This window comes from Chiloscyllium punctatum, chromosome 12, assembly GCF_047496795.1.
Source record: "Chiloscyllium punctatum isolate Juve2018m chromosome 12, sChiPun1.3, whole genome shotgun sequence".
Classification (NCBI taxonomy): domain Eukaryota; kingdom Metazoa; phylum Chordata; class Chondrichthyes; order Orectolobiformes; family Hemiscylliidae; genus Chiloscyllium; species Chiloscyllium punctatum.
In genome coordinates, this window is record NC_092750.1 from 29,582,850 (window position 1) to 29,603,533 (window position 20,684).

General features: G+C 40.0%; 1 protein-coding gene across 4 annotated transcripts in view; it reads left to right on the forward strand.

The window, feature by feature from the left end:
* The window catches only part of fbln2 (fibulin 2), a 187,427-nt gene that overhangs the window by 127,884 nt on the left and 38,859 nt on the right, over positions 1-20,684 (forward strand). For all 4 annotated transcript variants that reach the window (XM_072582227.1, XM_072582226.1, XM_072582229.1 and 1 more), the window contains exons 8-11: positions 2,025-2,228; positions 16,506-16,595; positions 18,398-18,499; positions 18,695-18,832. In XM_072582227.1, the coding sequence (XP_072438328.1) occupies positions 2,025-2,228; positions 16,506-16,595; positions 18,398-18,499; positions 18,695-18,832 (534 nt within the window). The remainder of the gene's footprint in view (positions 1-2,024; positions 2,229-16,505; positions 16,596-18,397; positions 18,500-18,694; positions 18,833-20,684) is intronic.

A 20,684-nucleotide genomic window follows, 5' to 3' on the forward strand; every position in this document is an offset into this window, starting at 1 on the left:
TTGTATGTTAACTCCATACTTGTTTGTAATATGCTGAAGATGGAGTGCAGTGGTACAGTGAGCAAAATGGAGAAGAGGGTCAGTGTGATCACATCGCCATTGACTAGCCCAATTTTTCATTGTAATAGGTTGTTGTGGTTCTGGATCATGTTTGGCATGGCATTATGGAGCATGTAGAGAACAGTGAGAAAATATTTGAGAGCAGGTAAATTTGAGAAGGATAGTCCATAAGTTTTTATTGTTGATAGAGTCAAAGACTTCTGTGAGACCAGAAAGTCCATATCAAGCAGTTGATTGCTTATATTTTTCTCGGATTTGCAATGCAGTGAAGACGTCATCTATGGTGCTTCATAAAACCATACTGTGCCCCTTTAGTCTGCAATTACATACATTAGTAAATGATCAGGAAGTGCTTAATCCTAACATTGAAAATCCCAAACAGAAAATATTTAATTTTATAACACTCGATGATCAAAAATCTTAAAGTCTTTCAGATGAAACTTTGAAATTGTTCAAACAACCACTGATTTATGTATTGGTGTTTGAAATGAATCAAAGTTTATGCAAACACATATAATGTGTAGGTTACATATGGGTTCTGGATTAGTGGTGCTGGAAGAGCACAGTAGTTCAGGCAGCATCCAACGAGCAGCGAAATCAACGTTTCAGGCAAAAGCCCTTCATCAGGAATAAAGGCAGTGAGCCTGAAGCATGGAGAGATAAGCTAGAGGAGGGTGGGGGTGGGGAGAGAGTAGCATAGAGTACAATGGGTGAGTGGGGGAGGAGATGAAGGTGACGCACCGTGGCCCAACATTTCAGCTCCCCCTCCCACTCTGCCGAGGACATGGAGGTCCTGGGCCTCCTTCACCGCCGCTCCCTCATCACCAGACGCCTGGAGGAAGAACGCCTCATCTTCCGCCTCGGAACACTTCAACCCCAGGGCATCAATGTGGACTTCAACAGCTTCCTCATTTCCCCTTCCCCCACCTCATTCTAGTTTCAAACTTCCAGCTCAGTTACTGTCTCCTCAGTTACTGCCTATCTTCTTTTCCACCTATCCACTCCACCCTCCTCCCTGACCTATCACCTTAATCCCCTCCCCCACTCACCCATTGTACTCTATGCTACTCTCTCCCCACCCCCACCCTCCTCTAGCTTATCTCTCCACGCTTCAGGCTCACTGCCTTTATTCCTGATGAAGGGCTTTTGCCCGAAACGTTGATTTCGCTGCTCGTTGGATGCTGCCTGAACTGCTGTGCTCTTCCAGCACCACTAATCCAGTATTTGGTTTTCAGCGTCTGCAGTCATTGTTTTTACCTTACATATGGGTTCTGTTCTGGAGTTGTTTGCAAGTCGATTTGTACCCAAGATGGAACACAATACAAGACAAGATAAAGGAACCATTCATGAGTACTTGTCATATATGGCATCTTTAAAATTACACTGATAGAGTCATAGAGTCACACAGCACAGAAAAAGCCCTTCAGCCCATTGAGATTTTTGAGATCGTGTTTGTAAATCAGGCATTTGTAAATCAAGGACCCACTGCATCTATTTTTCTATGTAAATTGTTGCCTGACATGTTGTTCAATGACTGTCATAATAAGATGTGATGACTTGGTACCAGCTACTTGCAGTTGTGAGTATAGTACTGCCAGTGATCCTTCTACCTGGGTTAGCCTATTGCAGTTCAGTATTTAAATGCAAGTTTCAGTTACTCTTAGGAACTTTAGGCATTACTGACAAGAGGTGGAGAAATCACATGCTTTCATTGATAGACTGTGCCAGAGTTCAACTGATTCTCCATACAAATGCAGTGAGAACGTCAGTCTAGTCAGACTCAGTATAGCTCAAATATTAACTCTTTTAGAACTATTACCTTACACAACGATGATTCAGAAAACACTTCTGAAGTGCTCCGAGTGTCTTGAGCAAGTCTGGGAGTAATTTTGTTTGTTCCAATTTGAAGGTGCTTTCCAGTTGGTGTTACTGAACTAAATAACTGATAATATTTTGTTCCTTAGTTTTAGAAACAGAAAGTCTTAAAGAAGCGCATTCTGTGCATGAAGAGGCTACGTTCAACTACATAACTGATGGTGAATTAAATGAATGTTCGCTGTACCCTGGACAATTGTGCCAGCATTTCTGTATGAAAACAGCAGAATCCTATGAGTGCATGTGTTTCCCAGGATATATTCTACAAGAAGATGGACACTCCTGCAAGTCAGGTGAGAGAATTCAATAATTACAGTTATCATAAGAACCATTAGAAACATTGCTTGTATCGAGCTGTCCCCAGCCCCTGACTCTGGCCTTCTTCCCCATATCCTGTATGCCCCATTCTCACCATCATTTACTTACCTGTTGCTTGGACACCTGACAATCCTTGGGTTTTGATTGGATGCATTACCGACAGCTGCCAGCCCTATCCTGGTGGCATTAATGTCAACTTCTGATTAGCGGCCACCTCATGAAGTTGGCCTTTCCGCTCATAAGATTCTTGTTTCCAGGAAAGGTCCATCTCTTAAAGGACATTTTTAAGATGACAGGAAAAAGGCTTTAAAAAGACGTAAGGAACAATTTATTTTATGCAGAGAGCGGTTCATTTGTAAAATGAACTTCCAGAGGAAGTAGTGGATGCGGGTACAGTTACAACTGTTTCCTTGCTGTATGAGTCTACGATTATGCTCGGTGCCTAGTTAGCACAATTCATTGGGCCTTTCTGAAAGGAGGACACCTGAGGATCTCTCCTGTTCTTCACAAGTGGATGATACCAAGTTGCTTCTGTTAAATACTGCTCAGAAACATTACTGCTTAAGAAGTAAATGCTCTAATCTGTGCTCTGTCTGGGCTCTTGTGACACAGTGAGTATTCCAACCTATGATCCAGGAGACTTAGGTTCAAAACCAACCTTCTCCACAGATGTATACCATTTTTGACCAGGTTTATTAGAAACTGTGCCTAACCAGTGCTCCACTAAATGCTTGGATGGACAAAGGAATTCATTCTTAAGGTATTGTCAGTTGCTTATGGTAGAATTGCCTAGATCACATTGAAGCATGTGGCTGAAATGTATCATCTACAGGCATTGTGCTTGTGTTAAGTAGACTTGGGAGTGCCTCAGCCTACATATTCTGATATGCTGGGAACAGGAAGGTGAGTGTTTTGCTCTTACTCTTTTGCCTAAATTAACTCAATGCAATGATGCAAGATTAAAAACTGATCCAATGTCTAAAATCACAACTCAGACTGTGCTGGATTTTGGATTGGGCAGGAGAGCCATCAGTTTGGTTAGGGAGGGATGTGATGTGTTGTGGTAGTAATATCACTGGACTAGTAATCTAGTAAACCCAGGTTGATGGTCTGGAGACATGAGTTCAAATCCTACCATGTCAACTAGTAGAGTTTAGATGCAATTATTAAGTCTGGTTTCAATAATGGTGACCATGTCAACCATCATCAATTGTTGCAAAAAACACTTGTAGTTCATAAGATCCTAGATGTTGGTGAATTTTGGTTTTAGTTCTGTGATGGTATTTTTTTAAGAGGTCAGCAAGTTATGTGGAAAAGTGACTGAACTGCATAAAAAGTACTTCCAAGAAAGTATATGACTCACTTAAATGCTTAGAAGGATACTTGCAACCTTAATAAATGAAATATTTACACTGTTGATTTTATGACAGACAGAGAAAACAGACTAGGAACCACTAGTTTAGTTTAAGTTCATACAGCAATCAAACTTTCAGTTCAGGGGATCAGTTTTAGCCCAGCAGAAGAGTTTGAAGTCTGTGGGCAGAAAAATGACATTTTGGTGCAACAAACAGAGTAAAGCTTATACAATTAATGGTAGAGCCTTAGGTAATGTTGTAGAGCAGAGCGACCTAGGGGTTCAGGTACATAATTCTTTTGAAGTTTGCATCACGTATAGACAGGATAGTTAAGAAGGCATTTATCATGATTCCCTTAATTGATCAGCCCTTTTGAGAATAGAAATTAGGAAGTCATGTTGAGGTTGTAGAGGACATTGATGAGGCCTATTCTGGAGTACTGTGTGCAGTTCTCGTCGCCCAGTTATAGGAAGGGTATTATTAAGCTGCAGAGGTTTTCAGAAGAGATTTACAGGATGTTGGCAGGTATGGAGGATTTGCATTATAAAGAAAGGCTGGATAGACTGGGACTTTTTTCACTGGACCATAGGAGGTGGAGAGGTGACATAAGTTTATAAAATCATGAGGGTTATAGGTAGGGTTAATGGTAAATGTTTTTTACCTAGCATGGGGGATTTCAAGATTAGGGGACACATTTTTAAGGTGAGTGGAGAGAGATTTAAAAAAGACATGAGAGCAAACATTTTACAGAGATTGGTTTGCGTGTGGGATGAACTTTTTGAAAAAGTGATGGATATGGGCACAATTACAAAGTATTAAAAGACAAGCAGATAAGTACACAAATAGGAAAGGTTTAGTGGTATATGGGCCAGGAGCTTGCACGTGGGACTAGTTTAGTTTGAGATTCTGTTGGACCAAAGGATCTGTTTAATTGCTGTATGACTCTATGATACCAGTAAATGAAGTCTTCAAGCTGTGAGAGTTTGTGTATAAGCTTTAAAGTTGTCAGAACTACAAAAAAACTACTGAGACCTGCACAGCTGGAGAGAATGTTTAAAACTGAAAATAGTCAGTTCAGTAAAGCAAAAAGGAGTTAGGGTTGGGGTGATATTTACTGGGGTTGAGTATCTGTAAAGGATATTGCTAGAATGTAGCCTGACACTTTGTTTTGCTGTTTATGTTAGGACCTTTTGAAACTAGCTTTAGCTTTGATCTTTTTTCCTTTCTATAATAAACTTGTGTTCTTAAAGAATATTTGCAGACTCGTGGGAATATGTTCAGTGACTATTTGCCAGTAACCAACTGCAAGGATTATCAAGCCAGGTTTCTTCTGGAATCTACCTTATTCACTATTGTTGTCAGTTGTGATCATAAGGAAATCTGCAGTGCTTATTTGGCTGCTCTAAATGTGACTCCATATGCACAACAATATGGTTGGCTCTTAACTGCCCATTGATTTGGCCTAAACAGTTAATCAGCTCAAGGGCAATTAGGGATGGGCAACAAATGGTGGCATTGTGTGATGCCAATACACCATTAAGAACAAACAAAATTGGGCTCATGGAAGAGAGTAAAGATCCATTAAATCTCACCAGTTCCCTACTCACTCATAATTTATAAGGAATAACTCAGAAAATGTAGCCTTCACTGCTTTTTTAACAGAAATTGAGCAATTTTGCTTGTTATCCTCTCCAAGATTTAGAATGTGCAAAAATGTATGTTGACTAGAATTAAGATTTGTATTATGGCCAGACACCTGGAACCAATTGGAGATTTTAGTTTTGCCTGAAGTAATTGCCTTTTCCTTCGTATTTTACATAAAACTAAATAAATAATTTTGCCAAGAGAGTGCTGTGTTATCTTGAATATCTCTTCTTTTGTTAGTGCTAAGATTGCCAATTGTTAATTGTAAAGGCAAGTTTTTATTCTAAATGCATGAGCAGTCAGTAACAGCTTGAGGCTGCCCACACACAGTTAAGGACCCTAACACATCAGCAAACATGGCAATGAGATCTGTTTCAGTACAAAACGCCGAATCGTTCAGTTCGTTTCTGTGTCATGGGTTTAAATCCAACCCAGAAAGAGGAAATGGAAAAGAAAACTCACTTATTCAAAAGACTTTGACTGTCACTTAAGTATTTTGAAGTCATTTTCTCAACTGACTTAAGACCAGGGAACTTGTCACTAATCTTCATGCTTCAGAAGCAGAGATGCTCATTTCAAATACTCAGACTTGGCACATACATAATTGACAAAATAGTGTCTTTCTGTGCTGGATGTCTCTTTGATAGTGTAACAAACTTTTCCAAAAATTTTGCAAGAATAAATAATATTGAAATTTTTTTCTGAAACACTGATGCAACTTCCCTAATTTTGGAGAATATGGAGTATTTTTTGTCTCATATATTATTGTTTCTTAGTTCATTGAGTAAAAAGGGGAGGAGACGTATTTACCTAAGAAGCATTATCCCATTCATGCAACTACTCACCTACCAAACATACAGCATAAACATAATACACAAAATATTTTAGACAGAACTAATTATCTATTAAGTAGGGTACCAGTGGCATAATACTTGTCCCATTAATTTAATAAAATGATCACATGTATCAAAAAGTTCAACTGTGGAGCATAAAGGTATTGTAAGCCTACAAGCAAAGTGTTTTCAGTTCTGTAACGATGGTCTCAATTTTGCGATCAGCACTACAATGAGGCTCAAGGCATTTACTGTTATTTCCATGTAAATTGCACAGTAACTGTAGGTGAAGGCCAAGTATGTGGTTAAACATAGTACACAAAGACTACTGACTAGGTTATGTAGCTGAAAATGTTACTTTGCTGTCTGACTTATGATTGAAATGCATTGAGTAGAAGGTGCAGCATTTGCAAGGTGGAAATAAACTTAGTTTGCCACAAATCTGTTAACTTTACCCTTTTCCTGCTTTGAACAATGCAATCAATGATAATTACTGTTAAATAACCGTATATACTCGAGTAATAGTCAACCTCATGTAAAGATCAACCCAGTATTTTTGGCTAAATAACCTGGAATATTCCACATATCTCATGCAAAGGTCGACCCTAGTTCTTCACCGATAACAGATCAACGTTTATGAATCAGTGTGCCAGCCGTCACGTCGTGTTCCAGCTTTCCAGTCTGCCAGTTGTTCTGCCCTGCTCCTGGTCTTCAAGTCCGCTGGCTGTTGTATTCCACTCCAGACATTCAGAATTATCATAATTCTTTTTGTTTTGTTCAGAGATCAGTTGGGCTTTTGCTAATGATACAGTCTGAATTTTGATGGCCATCAATTTCAGCCCTTCAAAAGTAGTATCCATGTAATAGTCGACCCTATAAATTTAACCTTAAAAAGTAGCCAAAAAATGCAACTATTACTCAGGTATGTACAGTATATTTTACTTTGAGAATTAACTATTACGTCTCTCTTTCCTTCAGCATTTAATTAGTATTTATTTTTTAAAAATACATAATTCATAAATTTTTCAGTGTTTTTAATTACTACTTTTTTTCTCTCTCTCTAGCTTATTTTCCTTCTGCCTCTATATTTCTGTTGCTGTATCGGGTCTGCATTGAATTAAATCTCTCTAATTCTCTTTTCCTGCTTGGTTTTTGCACTATTTATTTAAGAAATAGTTCCTCTTCCTCTGGATTTAAGTTTCTGCATGCTTGGTATCCCTCAATGAGATATTATCAACAGACAATTCTAGCAGCTTGTGATATAAAAAAATGTTCAAATCTAAGTGTGCCGGGACAAGTGTAACAATTGGCAAATATCGCTGGATTCCCTGCCATAGCAAATATGGTTCATTAACATACCTGGCCTTACTTCAGAGGAGGTAAATCAAGGTTTCATTTGTGCCAGACATTAAAAACAGATCTGCAATCTATTATTCTTTACAAGAAACTCTGTGCCAACACCTGAAAATGTCACCTGTGGTAAAAGAATTAGATTAGATTCCCTACAGTGTAGAAATAGGGCCTTCAGCCCAACAAGTCCACATCAACTGTCCGAAGAGTAACCCACTCAGACTCATTCCTCTACTCATTCCTCTACTCTGGACTAACACAGCTATCACTATGACCAATTTAGCATGGCCTACACATCTTTGGATTGTGGGAGGAAACCAGAGCACCCGGAGGAAACCCGCACAGACACAGGGAGAATGTGCAAACTCCACACAGGCAGTTCCCCAAAGTGGGATTTTAACCCAGGTCCCTGGTGCTATGAAGTAGCAGTGCTAACCACTGAGCCACCATGCTACCCTGAATTAACTGGAGGTTCCTTGACAAAAATGCCAAAATCATTTGAAATCCGAATTCTTCTTGAAGACTACTTAGTGCATGTCACAAGGGCTGCAATGTCCTCAATTTTAATTAGGTGGCTACCTTTTGAAGTGGCATTGTCCCATTTCCATCAGACAGGAACCCGGAAAACTTATTCCAGTGAGTGCTATCAACATGATTTTGTTCAATGGTTCAGGTTGGAGGTGCATGTTTAGTGACTGCATTACAGATCCACAACTATTTCTAGTTTACATAAATGATCTGGATTTATAAACTCAGCGCAGACTGGTCATAATTGCAAATGATACCAAGTGAAAATGAACTTTGCAATCAGAAGAGAACAGCTTTGAAATTGTCTAATGAATTGAACAAATTATCAGCAGACAGAATGATAGCCAAAAAAAATCAGAGAATTGTAAGGACTGACACATAAGAAGGGAAAAAAATTTAAATGAAATAGCTGAGAATAAAGTGGAAAGTGACTTGGAGGTCTTGAGTTGGATCAACATTAAATATGTACAACAGATGCAGAATGCCAATAAGTAGAGTCAATGTAATGTTGATCTAGAAAAGTAAAGCAATAGAACATAAACCAGAGGAGTCAATGCATAAACTGCACAACATTCTGTGAAGATTGCATCTTGAATACTTTATCCAATTCTACTTGCCAACAGATGAGAGATGTTTATGTACTGGAGGTATTGCAGAAATGGACGAGGAAGCTAATCTTCAGTATTTGGGCCTGAGTTTTCTGTTGTTGCCGTCTGTAATTACTCCTGCCAGGAAATGACATACCATGCTTTGTTTGTCTTGACCAACTTCACATATCCACAATAGCTCATCTGCAACCAGTCTGTGGCATCCATAATCCAATTACTCCTCAGCCCCCTTTTCTGATGCTCTCCACTTTTTCCTCCAGAAGAGATCTTGATAGCTTTCCAATTGTGGTCAAATGACAAAAACATTCACTGTTTTGGATGTCACTTTTGATTTATTTTTGCTGTTTCTGTTTGCCTTGATCTGGAAATGGAATTTTGAGTTATTAAGAAGGAATACATTGACTTGGGCTTTCCAGTTTAGGACACATGTAGCTCAGGTATCTTAAAGGGGGAAAAAATGTTTTTAGGGTTATTGAGAAAAACTGAGCCAAAAAAATTAAGCAAACTAATGGATTCAGAGTTCAACTAATAAAAGATAAAATGTTAATGTTGAAATAAGGAAATACTACATTGAAATGATACATTTTATGTTTATGAAACATTTTTCTAGATAGAGTAGTCAAGATAAAATCCACAAAACCACTGAAAGGTCCCTGGATGGGATTTTGTGTTGTGGGATGCTAAGAGTCTCCTTATATATGTATTATATATCACCATTTTTCATTACCCTATGAACCCGGTGTGATTATTTATTAAGCGAATATTGTGAGTAAACTGTGGAGCTAACTCAATAAATCTGAATGCAATCTAATTATGCATAGAAGATGTTCTTTGGTTTACTTAGTGTGTCAACTTGCAAATGAGTTAACATAATTTTGTCTTGAGTTCTGTTATAATTTCCCTCCTTACTTATCTGGAAGAATTCATGTGTGGAGCGATATTGTTCTTGGTTCTGTGACAATGAATTAGGTTTTCTGTGCAATTTTGATACGTATTTTCAAACATTACATAATTTTCCTGGCATTCTTTGTTTCCTTGTGGATAAGTTTCCTGTATTGTTCAGACAATGTTTAACATTCATATTGCCCCTGACTGTCTGGTAAGAATGTAAAATGTGCTGGATACAGTGAAGGGGAGAGATTAACTGTCAAGTACTCTATTTCATACATATTTTAATTCCCAACATATTTTTCGCTTTAAAAACTGAATTAATAAGAGTAAATTTAACCTTAATGATTGGCAGGCCCAGTTTAAAATCTGTTTAAATTACTTAAAGCCTTGTCCAATGATTGGGCAGTTACAATCAAATTAGTGACTTAGTTGCAACCAAACTTGAGAGGGCCTAGCCATCCTTAATGCCATGTGACATTCGAATGACAGGTCTTCTTTCCACAGAGCCCATGCTAGTGTGAAACTTTGGCATGATGGAATGAAGAAACATCAGAAGATGTAAAGACTTCTGTCAGTTTGTAACCTTATAGAGTCACAGAGATGCACAGCACGGAAACAGACCCTTCGGTCCAACTTGTCCATGCCGACCAGATATCCCAACCCAGTCGAGTCCCAAATGCTAGCACCTGGCCCATATCCCTCCAAACCCTTCCTATTCACATACCCTTCATTTTAAGTGTTGCAATTGTACCAGCCTCCACCACTTCCATACACGTACCACCCTCTGCGTGAAAACGTTGCCCCTTAGGTCTCTTTTATATTTTTCCCCTCTCACCCTAAACCTATGTCCTCTAGCTCTGGACTTCCCCCATCCCAAGGAAGAGACTTTGTCTATTTATCCTATCTATACCCCTCTGTGTGTGTGTGAAATGGGCTGCCAGAGAAAGTGGCCGAGGCTGGTACAATTGCAACATTTAAAAGGCATCTGGATGGGTATATGAATAGGAAGGATTTGGAGGGATATGGGCTAGGTGCTGGCAAGTGGGACTAGATTAGGTTGGAATATCTGGTTGGCCTGGATGAGTTGGACTGAAGGGTCTATTTCCATACTGTACATCTCTATGACTCTATAATTTTGTAAACTTATATAAGGTCACCCCTCAGCCTCTGATGCTCCAGGGAAAACAGCCCCAGCCTGTTCAGCCTCTCCCTATAGCTCAAATCCTCCAACCCTAGCAACATCCTTGTAAATCTTTTCTGAACCCTTTCAAGTTTCACAACATCTTTCCGATAGAAAGGAGACTAGAATTGCACGCAATATTCCAACAGTGATCTAACGAATGTCCTGTACAGCCACAACATGACCTCCCAACTCCTGTACTCAATACTCTGACCAATAAAGGAAAGCATATCAAATGCCTTCTTCACTATCCTGTGACTCCACCTTCAAGGAGTTTTGAACCTGCACTCCAAGGTCTCTTTTTTCAGCAACACTCCCCAGGACTTTACCATTAAATGTATAAGTCCTGCTAAGATTTGCTTTTCCAAAGTGCAGTATCTCACATTTATCTGAATTAAACTCCATCTGCCACTCCTCAGCTCATTGGCCCACCTGGTCCAGATCCTGTTGTAATCTGAGATAACCTTCTTCGCTGTCTACCAATCCTCCAATTTTGGTGTCATCTGCAAACTTACCAACTATACCTCTTATGTTCACATTCAAATCATTTATATAAATGATGAAAAGTAGTGGACCCAGCACTGATCCTTTTGGCACTCCACTGATCACAGGCCTCCAGTCTGAAAAACAACATGCCACCACCACCTTTGAGCCAGGTGTGTATCCAAATGGCTAGTTCTCCCTGTATTCTGTGAGATCTAACCTTGCTAACTAGTCTCCCATGAGGAACCTTGTCAAACACCTTACTGAAGTCCATATAGATCACATCTACCACTCTGCCCTCATCAAGCCTCTTTGTTGCTTCTTCAAAACCTCAATCAAGTTTGTGAGACATGATTTCCCATGCACAAAACCATGTTGACTATCCCTAATCAGTCCTTGCCTTTCCAAATACATTTACATCCTGCCCCTCAGGATTCCCTCCAACAACTTGCCCACCACTGATATCAAGCTCACTGGTCTATAGTTCCCTGACTTGTCTTTCCACATTTCTTAAAAAGTGGCACTACGTTAGCCAACCTCCAGTGTCCCAGCATCTGACCTGTGACTATCGATGATACAAGTATCTTAGCAAGAGCCCCAGCAATCACTTCTCTAGCTTCCCACAGAGGTCTAGGATACTCATGGTCAGGTCCTGGAGGTTTATCCACTTTTATGCGTTTCAAGACATCCAGCACTTCCTCCTCTGTAATGTGGACATTTTGCAAGATGTCACCATCTCTTTCCCTACATTTCATATTTTCCATATCCTTTTCCACTGTAAATACTGATGCAAAATACTCGTTTAGTATCTCCTCCATTTTCTGTGGCTCCACACAAAGGCCGCCTTGCTAATCCTTGAGGGGCCCTATTCTCTCCCTACTTACCCTTTTGTCCTTAATATATTTGTAAAAACCCTTTGGATTCTTCTTAACTCTATTTACCAAAGTTATCTCTTTCCCCCTTTTTGCCCTCCAGATTTCTCTCTTAAGTATACTCCTACTTCCTTTATACTCTTCTAAGAATTCACTCGATCTATCCTGTCTATACCTGACATATGCTTCCTTCTTCTTCTTAACCAAACCTCAATTTCTTTAGTTATTCAGCATTCCCTATACCTGTCAGCCTTTCCTTTCACCGTAACAGGCAGATACTGTCTCTGGACTCATGTTGTTTCATTTCTGAAGGCTTCCCATTTTCCAGCCAACCCTTTACCTGCGAACATCTGCCCCCAGTCAGCTTTTGAAAGTTCTTGCCTAATACCATCAAAGTTGGCCTTCCTCCAATTTAGAACTTCAACTTTTAGATCTGGTCTATCCTTTTCCATCACTATTTTAAATCTAATGGAATTATGGTCGCTGGCCCCAAAGTGCTCCCCCACTGACACACTCAGTCACCTGCCCTGCCTTATTTTCCAAGAGTAGGTCAGGTTTTGCACCTTCTCTAGTAGGTACATTCACATACTGATTCAGAATATTTTCTTGTACACATTTAATAAATTCTTCTCCATCTAAACCCTTAACAGTATGGCAATCCCAGTCTTTGTTTGGAGAATTAAAATCCCTGACCATAACCACCCTATTATTCTTACAGATAGCTGAGATCTCCTTAAAAATTAGTTTCTCAATTTCCCTCTGACTATTGGGGGGGTCTATAATACAATCCCAATAAGGTGATTATCCCTTTCTTATTTCTCAGTTCTACCCAACTAACTTCCCTGGATGTATTTCTTGGAATATCCTCCCTCAGCACAGCTCTAATGCTATCCCTTATCAAAAATGCCACTACCCCCGTGTCTCTTGCCTCCCTTTCTATTCTTCCTGTCGCATTTGTATCCTAGAAATTAAGCTGCCAATCTTGTGCATCCCTGAGCCATATTTCTGTAAATGCAATGAAATCCCAGTCCCATGTTCCTAACCATGCTTTGAACTCATCTGCCTTCCCTGTTGAAATAAATGCAGTTTAATTGATCAGTCCTACCTTGTTCTCTGCTTTGTCCCTGCCTGCCCTGACTGTTTGACTTGCTTCTGTTCTCAACTGAACCAACTGCACCAGTCTCAAATTGATCTCTTTCCTCACTACCTCCCTGCCTTCCAACTGCCCCCACCTTACTAGTTTAAATCCTCCTGAGCAGCTCTAGCAAATTTCTCTGCCAGTATATTAGCCCCCTTCCAATTCAGGTGCAATCTATTCTTCTTGTACAGGTCACTTTTACCTCAAAAGAGATTCCAATGATCCAAAAATGTGAATCCTTCTCCCATACACCAGCTTCTCAGCCATGCATTCATCTGCTCTATCCTCCTATTCCTGCCCTCACTAGCTCGTAGTATTGGGAGTAACCCAGATATTACTGCTCTCGAGGATCTCCTTTTTAAATTCCTGCCTCTCTGTCATCTCCCTTTAGAATCTCAATCTTTTCAATGTTGGTTCCAATGTGGACAATGACCTCTTGCTGGCCCCTCTCCCCCTTGAGAACATTCTGCACCCTCTCTGAGACATCCTTGATCCTGGCACCAGGGAAGCAACACATTCTTCTTTTTTCACTGCTGGCCACAGAAATGTCTGTCTGTACCTTGGACTAGAGAGTTCCCTAGCACAATTGATCTCTTGGAACCGACGTACCCCTCATTGTATTAGAGAAGTCTCAATACCAGAAACTTGGCTGTTTGTGCTACGTTCCCCTGAGAATCCATCACTCTCTACATTTTCCAAAACAGCATACATGTTTGAAATGAGGATAGCCACAGAAGACTCCTATACTAACTGCCTAATTCTCTTACCTTTCCTGGAGTTAACCCATCTATGTGACTGTATCTGCGATCTTTCCCCCTTCCTATAACTGCCATCTATCACATCCCCTTGCTCTTGTAAATTCCTCATTGCCTCTAACTGTCTCTCCAACCGATCCATTTGATCTGACAGGATTCGCAACCAATGGCAATTATTGCAGATATAATCTGCAGTACCCCGTAAACTCTCCTTAAACTCCCACATCCGACAAGAACAGCATATCATTCTCCTAAAGGCCATTTTTGCTCATTCACAATCTACAGACCCAGAAAATAACTCCATCTTATACCTCTACAAAACACTGCTCCAGCCTAACTTAACACTTTTAGCTTATGTTTTGTTTATTCAAAAAACATACCTCAAAAAACATATAAACAAGAAAGAATCCACTCTACTCACTACTGCAGATGTTCTGTAGGCCATACTTAAAACTATCCACTTATGTGTTTCTGTGCTGTGACCTCTGCCAAACAAGTTTCTCCAAATTAGTTGTGAATTTCACGTTTGTAAATTTTTCCAGACGCACTCCGATGCCCAACAATACATGAACTCAAACAGCAAAGGCAGTAACTGTGCAGGTTCACTGTGGTGTCAGTTTCTTTCTCTCTCGCTCTTCCGCAATGACCACACCATGTGCTTCCTTTGTCTGTTGCTCTCCCTTTTAAAACTGCTGTTGTTTTGACATTTTTTCTCCAAAGTTCCAAAACAATGCAATAACATATAAAACAATAATTGCTGCTCCTGGAATTGGAGGAAATCACCTCCAACACCTAAAATACCTCAAAAAAAAAGGAGCAGCTGTTACAGCCAGAAGTTTTTCCTGACCTCCATCTTGGATTATTCAGATTCTTTTATGAGACAACAAAGAAAAGTTTACCCCACAACCTTCACATTCCTTTTTGCCTTACTCTCCTTATCAGCACCGCCATGTTCTCATTCAATTCTTATTTATCTATTTATCTCCTCACTTCACCCCCAAGTCCCAGTCATACAGCTTAGTTATGCCATAGTCACACATATCCTCCATTGAAACCAGAGTAGTGAGGAAATGACTTCACTTGCAATACTCCTTCCTCTCCAATAGTCTTTCACCTCCCATCCTGATATGTTGAGTTTCCCCCTTCACAATTTTGCCCCTTCTGCATCCCAGCATGTCACCACCCATCTCCAGAATTGCCTTTCCCAGTTTTCTCACCACAGCACTGGCCTGACAACCAGCCCCCTCCCCCACCATTTAAATTTCAGTGACCTGACCTCCTGGACTGACCATGGTCCACCCTCTGAACGACTTGAAAAGACTATCCCAACTGATGAATGACCAAACCCCTGTGTAATCTCTGTCCAGTTTTCTGACTGCCTCCCTGCTATTCTCTGGCCTAGTTGCACCATACATACAGGATTGACTATGGCCCACTCCCTGGACTGTGGTGCCAATGATCCCCAGACCCCAATCACCTGACTGGCCAAAGGTCAAGTCCCTGGATGGATAGTGGATGATGCCCTTACCTCACTATACCTGTACCCACTGACTCAAGACCATTCCCCTTGAATTCACTGGGGACTACTCCCCTTAGACCTTTGATACATGGTCATTTGGTTAAAGCACACGCTATGTGTTTACCATATACACAGCTGGGACATGCTGTAGGCATGTCGTTGACATAGTATTGTGGCAAATAGCAACATGGCCACCCAGTTGACATATCAGAGCAAAAATCAAAAGCTGGCTGCCAAATTTCTGTGCTAGAAGGCAAGGTAAGTCAGAAGCACTGTTAATCTGTGGTTGTGAATGAAGTGGCAGGATTTAAAAAAGCATGGCATGGCAAGGGAGAGATGCTGTGCATATCCAAGTTGGTGCCAAGTGAGTGAGAGTTAAGAGAGCAAGCTTAGAACTCTGAGGTGCACTCAGATCCAATCTATATGATGCATGCCTGTCCATTCTCACAAGTGACCTGGCAACAACATAACAATGCATCGTATCAATGCATTCCAAAGTGCAGTATTGAAATGGAGAACTACACTGACTGAGTCAGAGATGTGGCATAATGTGGTCCATACCTGACACCCATCTCCAGAGATAAACAATGTAGGAGGTCCTACATTTAGGAATTGTTGGGGACTGCTGGTCAACATGGAGGCCCGGTCCAGAGGAACAAACAATGGGCAGGAATAGCCAGGTTTATTCAGATTTTCAAGACAGGAATTGTCTGCATCTAGTTTATTTCTACTATCTAGGAGAACAGCCAACTGCAAATAAGTGAGTTGGGAATAGGTAAAGTACTGAGATGTTAATATATGCAGATGGACCTCACATTGCTTACTAGTGAGATTCTCATCCTGCGTTTCAAACGTTGGTTGTAGAATTGGAATTCTTTCTCTTGATGTTGAGAATCTCATTTTCTGATCTCACTAATTAATCCCAACTGACTCGTCATTTGGAGGCAAAGATGATTCAACCTGAGGTATTTTTAAACTTTAATTATCTTGAAATTGTTGATATAGCAATCATACAACATATTTCGATGATTAAATTTTATATTGAGATGTTAAGCTCATATTTATTTCATGGCCTACATATCGATATTTGATACAGAGTATGAAGATGAGGAAAACAGTTTCACTGAAGCAAAGACTACTCAAGTAGCACAAACTGGAACATCTGTTAAAATGGATCGCTGTAAAGGTATGCTTGTATTAAGAATAATATTGTCAAATTCGTACTTAGAATCTTGCTGGAATAAGGACATATTGGTTTATAGCATGCTCAATAGGTGTGACTTCTACTTTGTTCAGAAGAACTTCACATGTATGTAGGGTTTAAAGGAAAGTTTCCAGGTGAAAGGCTTTTGCCCGAAACGTCGCTTCTCCTGCTCCTTGGATTCTGCTTGACCTGCTGTCCTTTTCCAGCACCACACTCTTGACTGATCTCCAGCATCTGCAGTCCTCACTTTCTCCCTTTGAAGGAAAGATGTCTCTTAAACATGTGTCATTGACGAACCAGAAACTTGTTTGTAAAAAAACCTGGATAAAGTGAACACATCAAATCAGAATATCATTGAGTATTTTCCATAATTCAAGGTTGATGAATTCTTCAGAGATGGATAAGTGTCTGTAGGGCAATGAAAACAAGGGGAAGTTAAAATAAGTTAGTTTGTATCCCACTGTATTAGTTGTTATAGGGCAAAAGCTTCACTTGAATTTTGCAAAGGGTAGGATAGTGAGTTTACAGGATATTTATACTGATGTTATATCGATTATGTTGAAATTACTTAAAGTTTCAAAGCTTCATAGTCATGCTGCCAAAGGTGAAAAAGGATGAGTTTTTCATTGCTGTAACTCTCTCCATTTTATTTTGATAAATGCATTTCTTCTTCACTGTCCTCTGTCTGTCTGTCTGTCTGTCTCTCTCCACCCCACATCATCTTTCTGTTATTGGAATAGCTATATATGATTATCATTATCAATGGCAGTCAAAACAATATAAAACAAAGAACTGTGGATATTGGAAATCTGAAACAAACAAAAATGGAAATTGCTGGAGAAACTCTAGCAGCATCTATGGAGAGAAAACACCTTTAACGTTTTGAGTTCTGTGACACTTCTTCAGTTAAAATAATAGTTCAAATCTTATAAGAAAGATTCAAACCAATTTTAAAGGCTGCTTTTAACTCCCTTTTATTTGACAATAATAGTGGGATGAAGACTGGTAAATTAGAGGCAACATTCCCCCTCTGTTTTGGTATGGCAGTCATGAATGTATAGATGTTTTCACTGTAGCAGGAAACTGATGTATGGATGTTTTCAGTGTAGCAGGACACTAATGTCGGGATAAAATGCTGCGGCAAGACCCATGGCCAATGCCAAGACCAATGGCCAATACCAGGCTCACCAGAGAGACTAGTCAAGCCCAGTCAGGACCAGAGCAATTGTTACATTGTTGTGGTTGCCTCGTGGGCCAGGCATAACAGGACATGCTTTTCAGGCAAAAGAACAGGAAGCATTGGACCTTCCCCACCGAACATCCTCTTCCTCTTCCTACTCACAGATTGCTGAGCATCATTCTTGTAGCTCATGGCTGGCAATTACTCAGCCACCGTGAAATCCTGCTTCTGACCATTGGCAGGTACTGATTCCCATCAGAATCAAGTAGGATTAGTTCACACTCCACTATGGCCAGGTAAGCTGGATGCTTACACTACTGTCCGCATTGTGAATTCAGATCATAAAATAACACTGAGTCTCAAAAATCGGGAGTTTTTTTAACCTCTCTCCAAATGTCCTGGTACAGTCATCACTCACATCATTATACATCACCACTGATTTGTAGTTGTTGGCACAATTGAGTTGTATTAAGAATATGTATCAATGTAACAGACAACTTTCCAAAAAAAAAGTCATCTTCGAAGAAATGCTTATAACCCTTAGCATTTACTTAAATGCATCATCCATTTTTGCCAAGTTAAAATAAGAACTTTTTTCTTACAGATGCTAGTCCATGCATGCACCGTTGCACACAGATTGGAGAAAACACTATTTGTTCCTGTTTCTCTGGTTATAGACTGATGGCTGATCAGTTCTCATGCGAAGGTAAATGCATGATTACATCCTGCAAAATATAAAAGATAATAGCAACTTTTCGGTTAGTTTGAAGTTATTACTTGAATTTTTTTGCCGGAGGTTGTTAAGGCAGATTATATATTATGACAAATATTGTTTGTTTCTAATTATTTAATGATACTGTAATTTTAAATAAAATTGTGTGCCATAATTTACTGATTATAGATGTGAATGAATGCATAATGGAGTCACACAACTGTTCAAGAGAAGAATCCTGTGTGAATACTCAGGGATCGTTCCACTGTGTCCCTGCAAAGATCTGTGAGAGTGGCTTTATTCGAAACGCAAATGACAAATGTGTCGGTAAGAACAGAAAGCCCTAGTGCATGTAACCTTCAAACTGCTGCTTATTTACTTATCTGAATAGAATTCTATGCTGCTGTTCCACATTAGAGATATCAAATTGAACACAGTTTGTCCAGAATTTCTGCCAGGCCTGCCCTGATTGCCTGCTGTAGCCTTGGCAACAGATCAGTGGAAGTTTAGAGAAATAGTCGTAAATGGTCTTTCGTGGTGCTGCTAATGGGGATTCTTTGCAGCTATATTATGGCGGGAGATGTGGAGATTTTGAACATTCCTGAGAAGCTCTAAGCTAAAAACATTTTATTTTAAGATAAATTTTGCTATTTTGGAACTTTGAGTCTGCTTGCAAAGCACTTCCATAGCTGTGTAACATTCTGGGGTGTCCTGAGCTTGTTAGAGACTACAGGATATATCTTATGTTTTATTGGCTAAGGAGGATTACCACAAGACCCAGCGAGATTGTTCTCTATAATTTTTACAATATATTTTTGTTGAAAAATAGATTTTTTAATATTACAACAAATACAAAACAATACAAAGAAAGAACACCAAAACAATGTAAAAAACTCAAACCTCCCTAATGTACAAATGTATAAGTATGTACAGAAAAATATATATACAAAAAACTCCAACTAACTACTTAACTAAATAAGTAATAACTAACAACAAACTAATAAATACTAATAATACAGCTCAGCCAAACAAAGCACTCACTCTCGAATATCGAGAGCATTAATTTTCACATATTCATACGTTCGCAGTTCCCCCTCTCTGGATATTGGACTCGTAAAGAACAATCGTTATGGCTATATAAAAGCCCAAAACAAATCTGTGTACAGGTATTCCAAAAAGGGCTGCTATTGTCTTACAGAAATTATCAGTTTTGTGGTGTACCATACTTATGACAAAACCCAAGGGGATATGCTCCATAACAATCTTCCGCCAACCCGACAGGCCCAGGGGATTTTCGGATACCCAACCTAACAAGATATTCTTTCTTGCACAGAAAGTGAGGATGCTGAAAAGATTTTTCTTTTGCGCATCTAGAGGGAACACACTGGGCAGGCCAAGAAGAAGAGAGATTGGGTCTCTCTCTCTGTAATTTACCTTGGCTCATTAATCCTGTCCTCATGTCTGATTCCATCCTCACCTTACCACACAAAAAAAGACCAAAAAACTGCAGATGCTGATGAGGGTGGCACAGTGGCTCAGTAGTTAGCATTGTTGTCTCACAGCACCAGGGACCTGGGTTCAATTCCAGCCTCGGGTGTCTGTGTGGATTTGCAGATTCTCCCTGTGTCTGCGTGGTTTTCCTCTGGGTGCTCCGGTTTCCTCCCACAATCCAAAGATGTGCCGGTTAGGCGAATTGGCCATGCTAATTGTTGGTTAGGTGCATTAGTCAGGGGAAATGTGGAGTTGGGGAATTGGTATGGGTGGGTTACACTTTAAAGGGTCAATGTGGACTTGTTGGGCCGAAGGGCCTATTTCCACACTGCAGGGATTCTATGATTCTATGCTGGAAATCAAAAGCAAAAAAGAAATTGTGTGAACAACTGTGCAGGTCCGGCAGCAATGGTGGACAGAAATCAGAGTTAATGTTTCGGGTCCAGTATCTTTGAATAGGGAACAAGTAGATTAGACCAGGGAAACCCAGTGGAAATTATCTATCAAGACTTCTAAAAGGCCTTTGATAAAGGTGCCTCATGGGAGGCTGCTGAGTAAGGTGAGGGTCCATGGTGAGCTACTGGCATGGATTGAGGATTGGTTGTCCGACAGAAGGCAGATAATTGGGATAAAAGGTTCTTTTTCGAAATGGCAGCTGGTGACAAGTGGTGTCCCGCAAGGTTCAGTG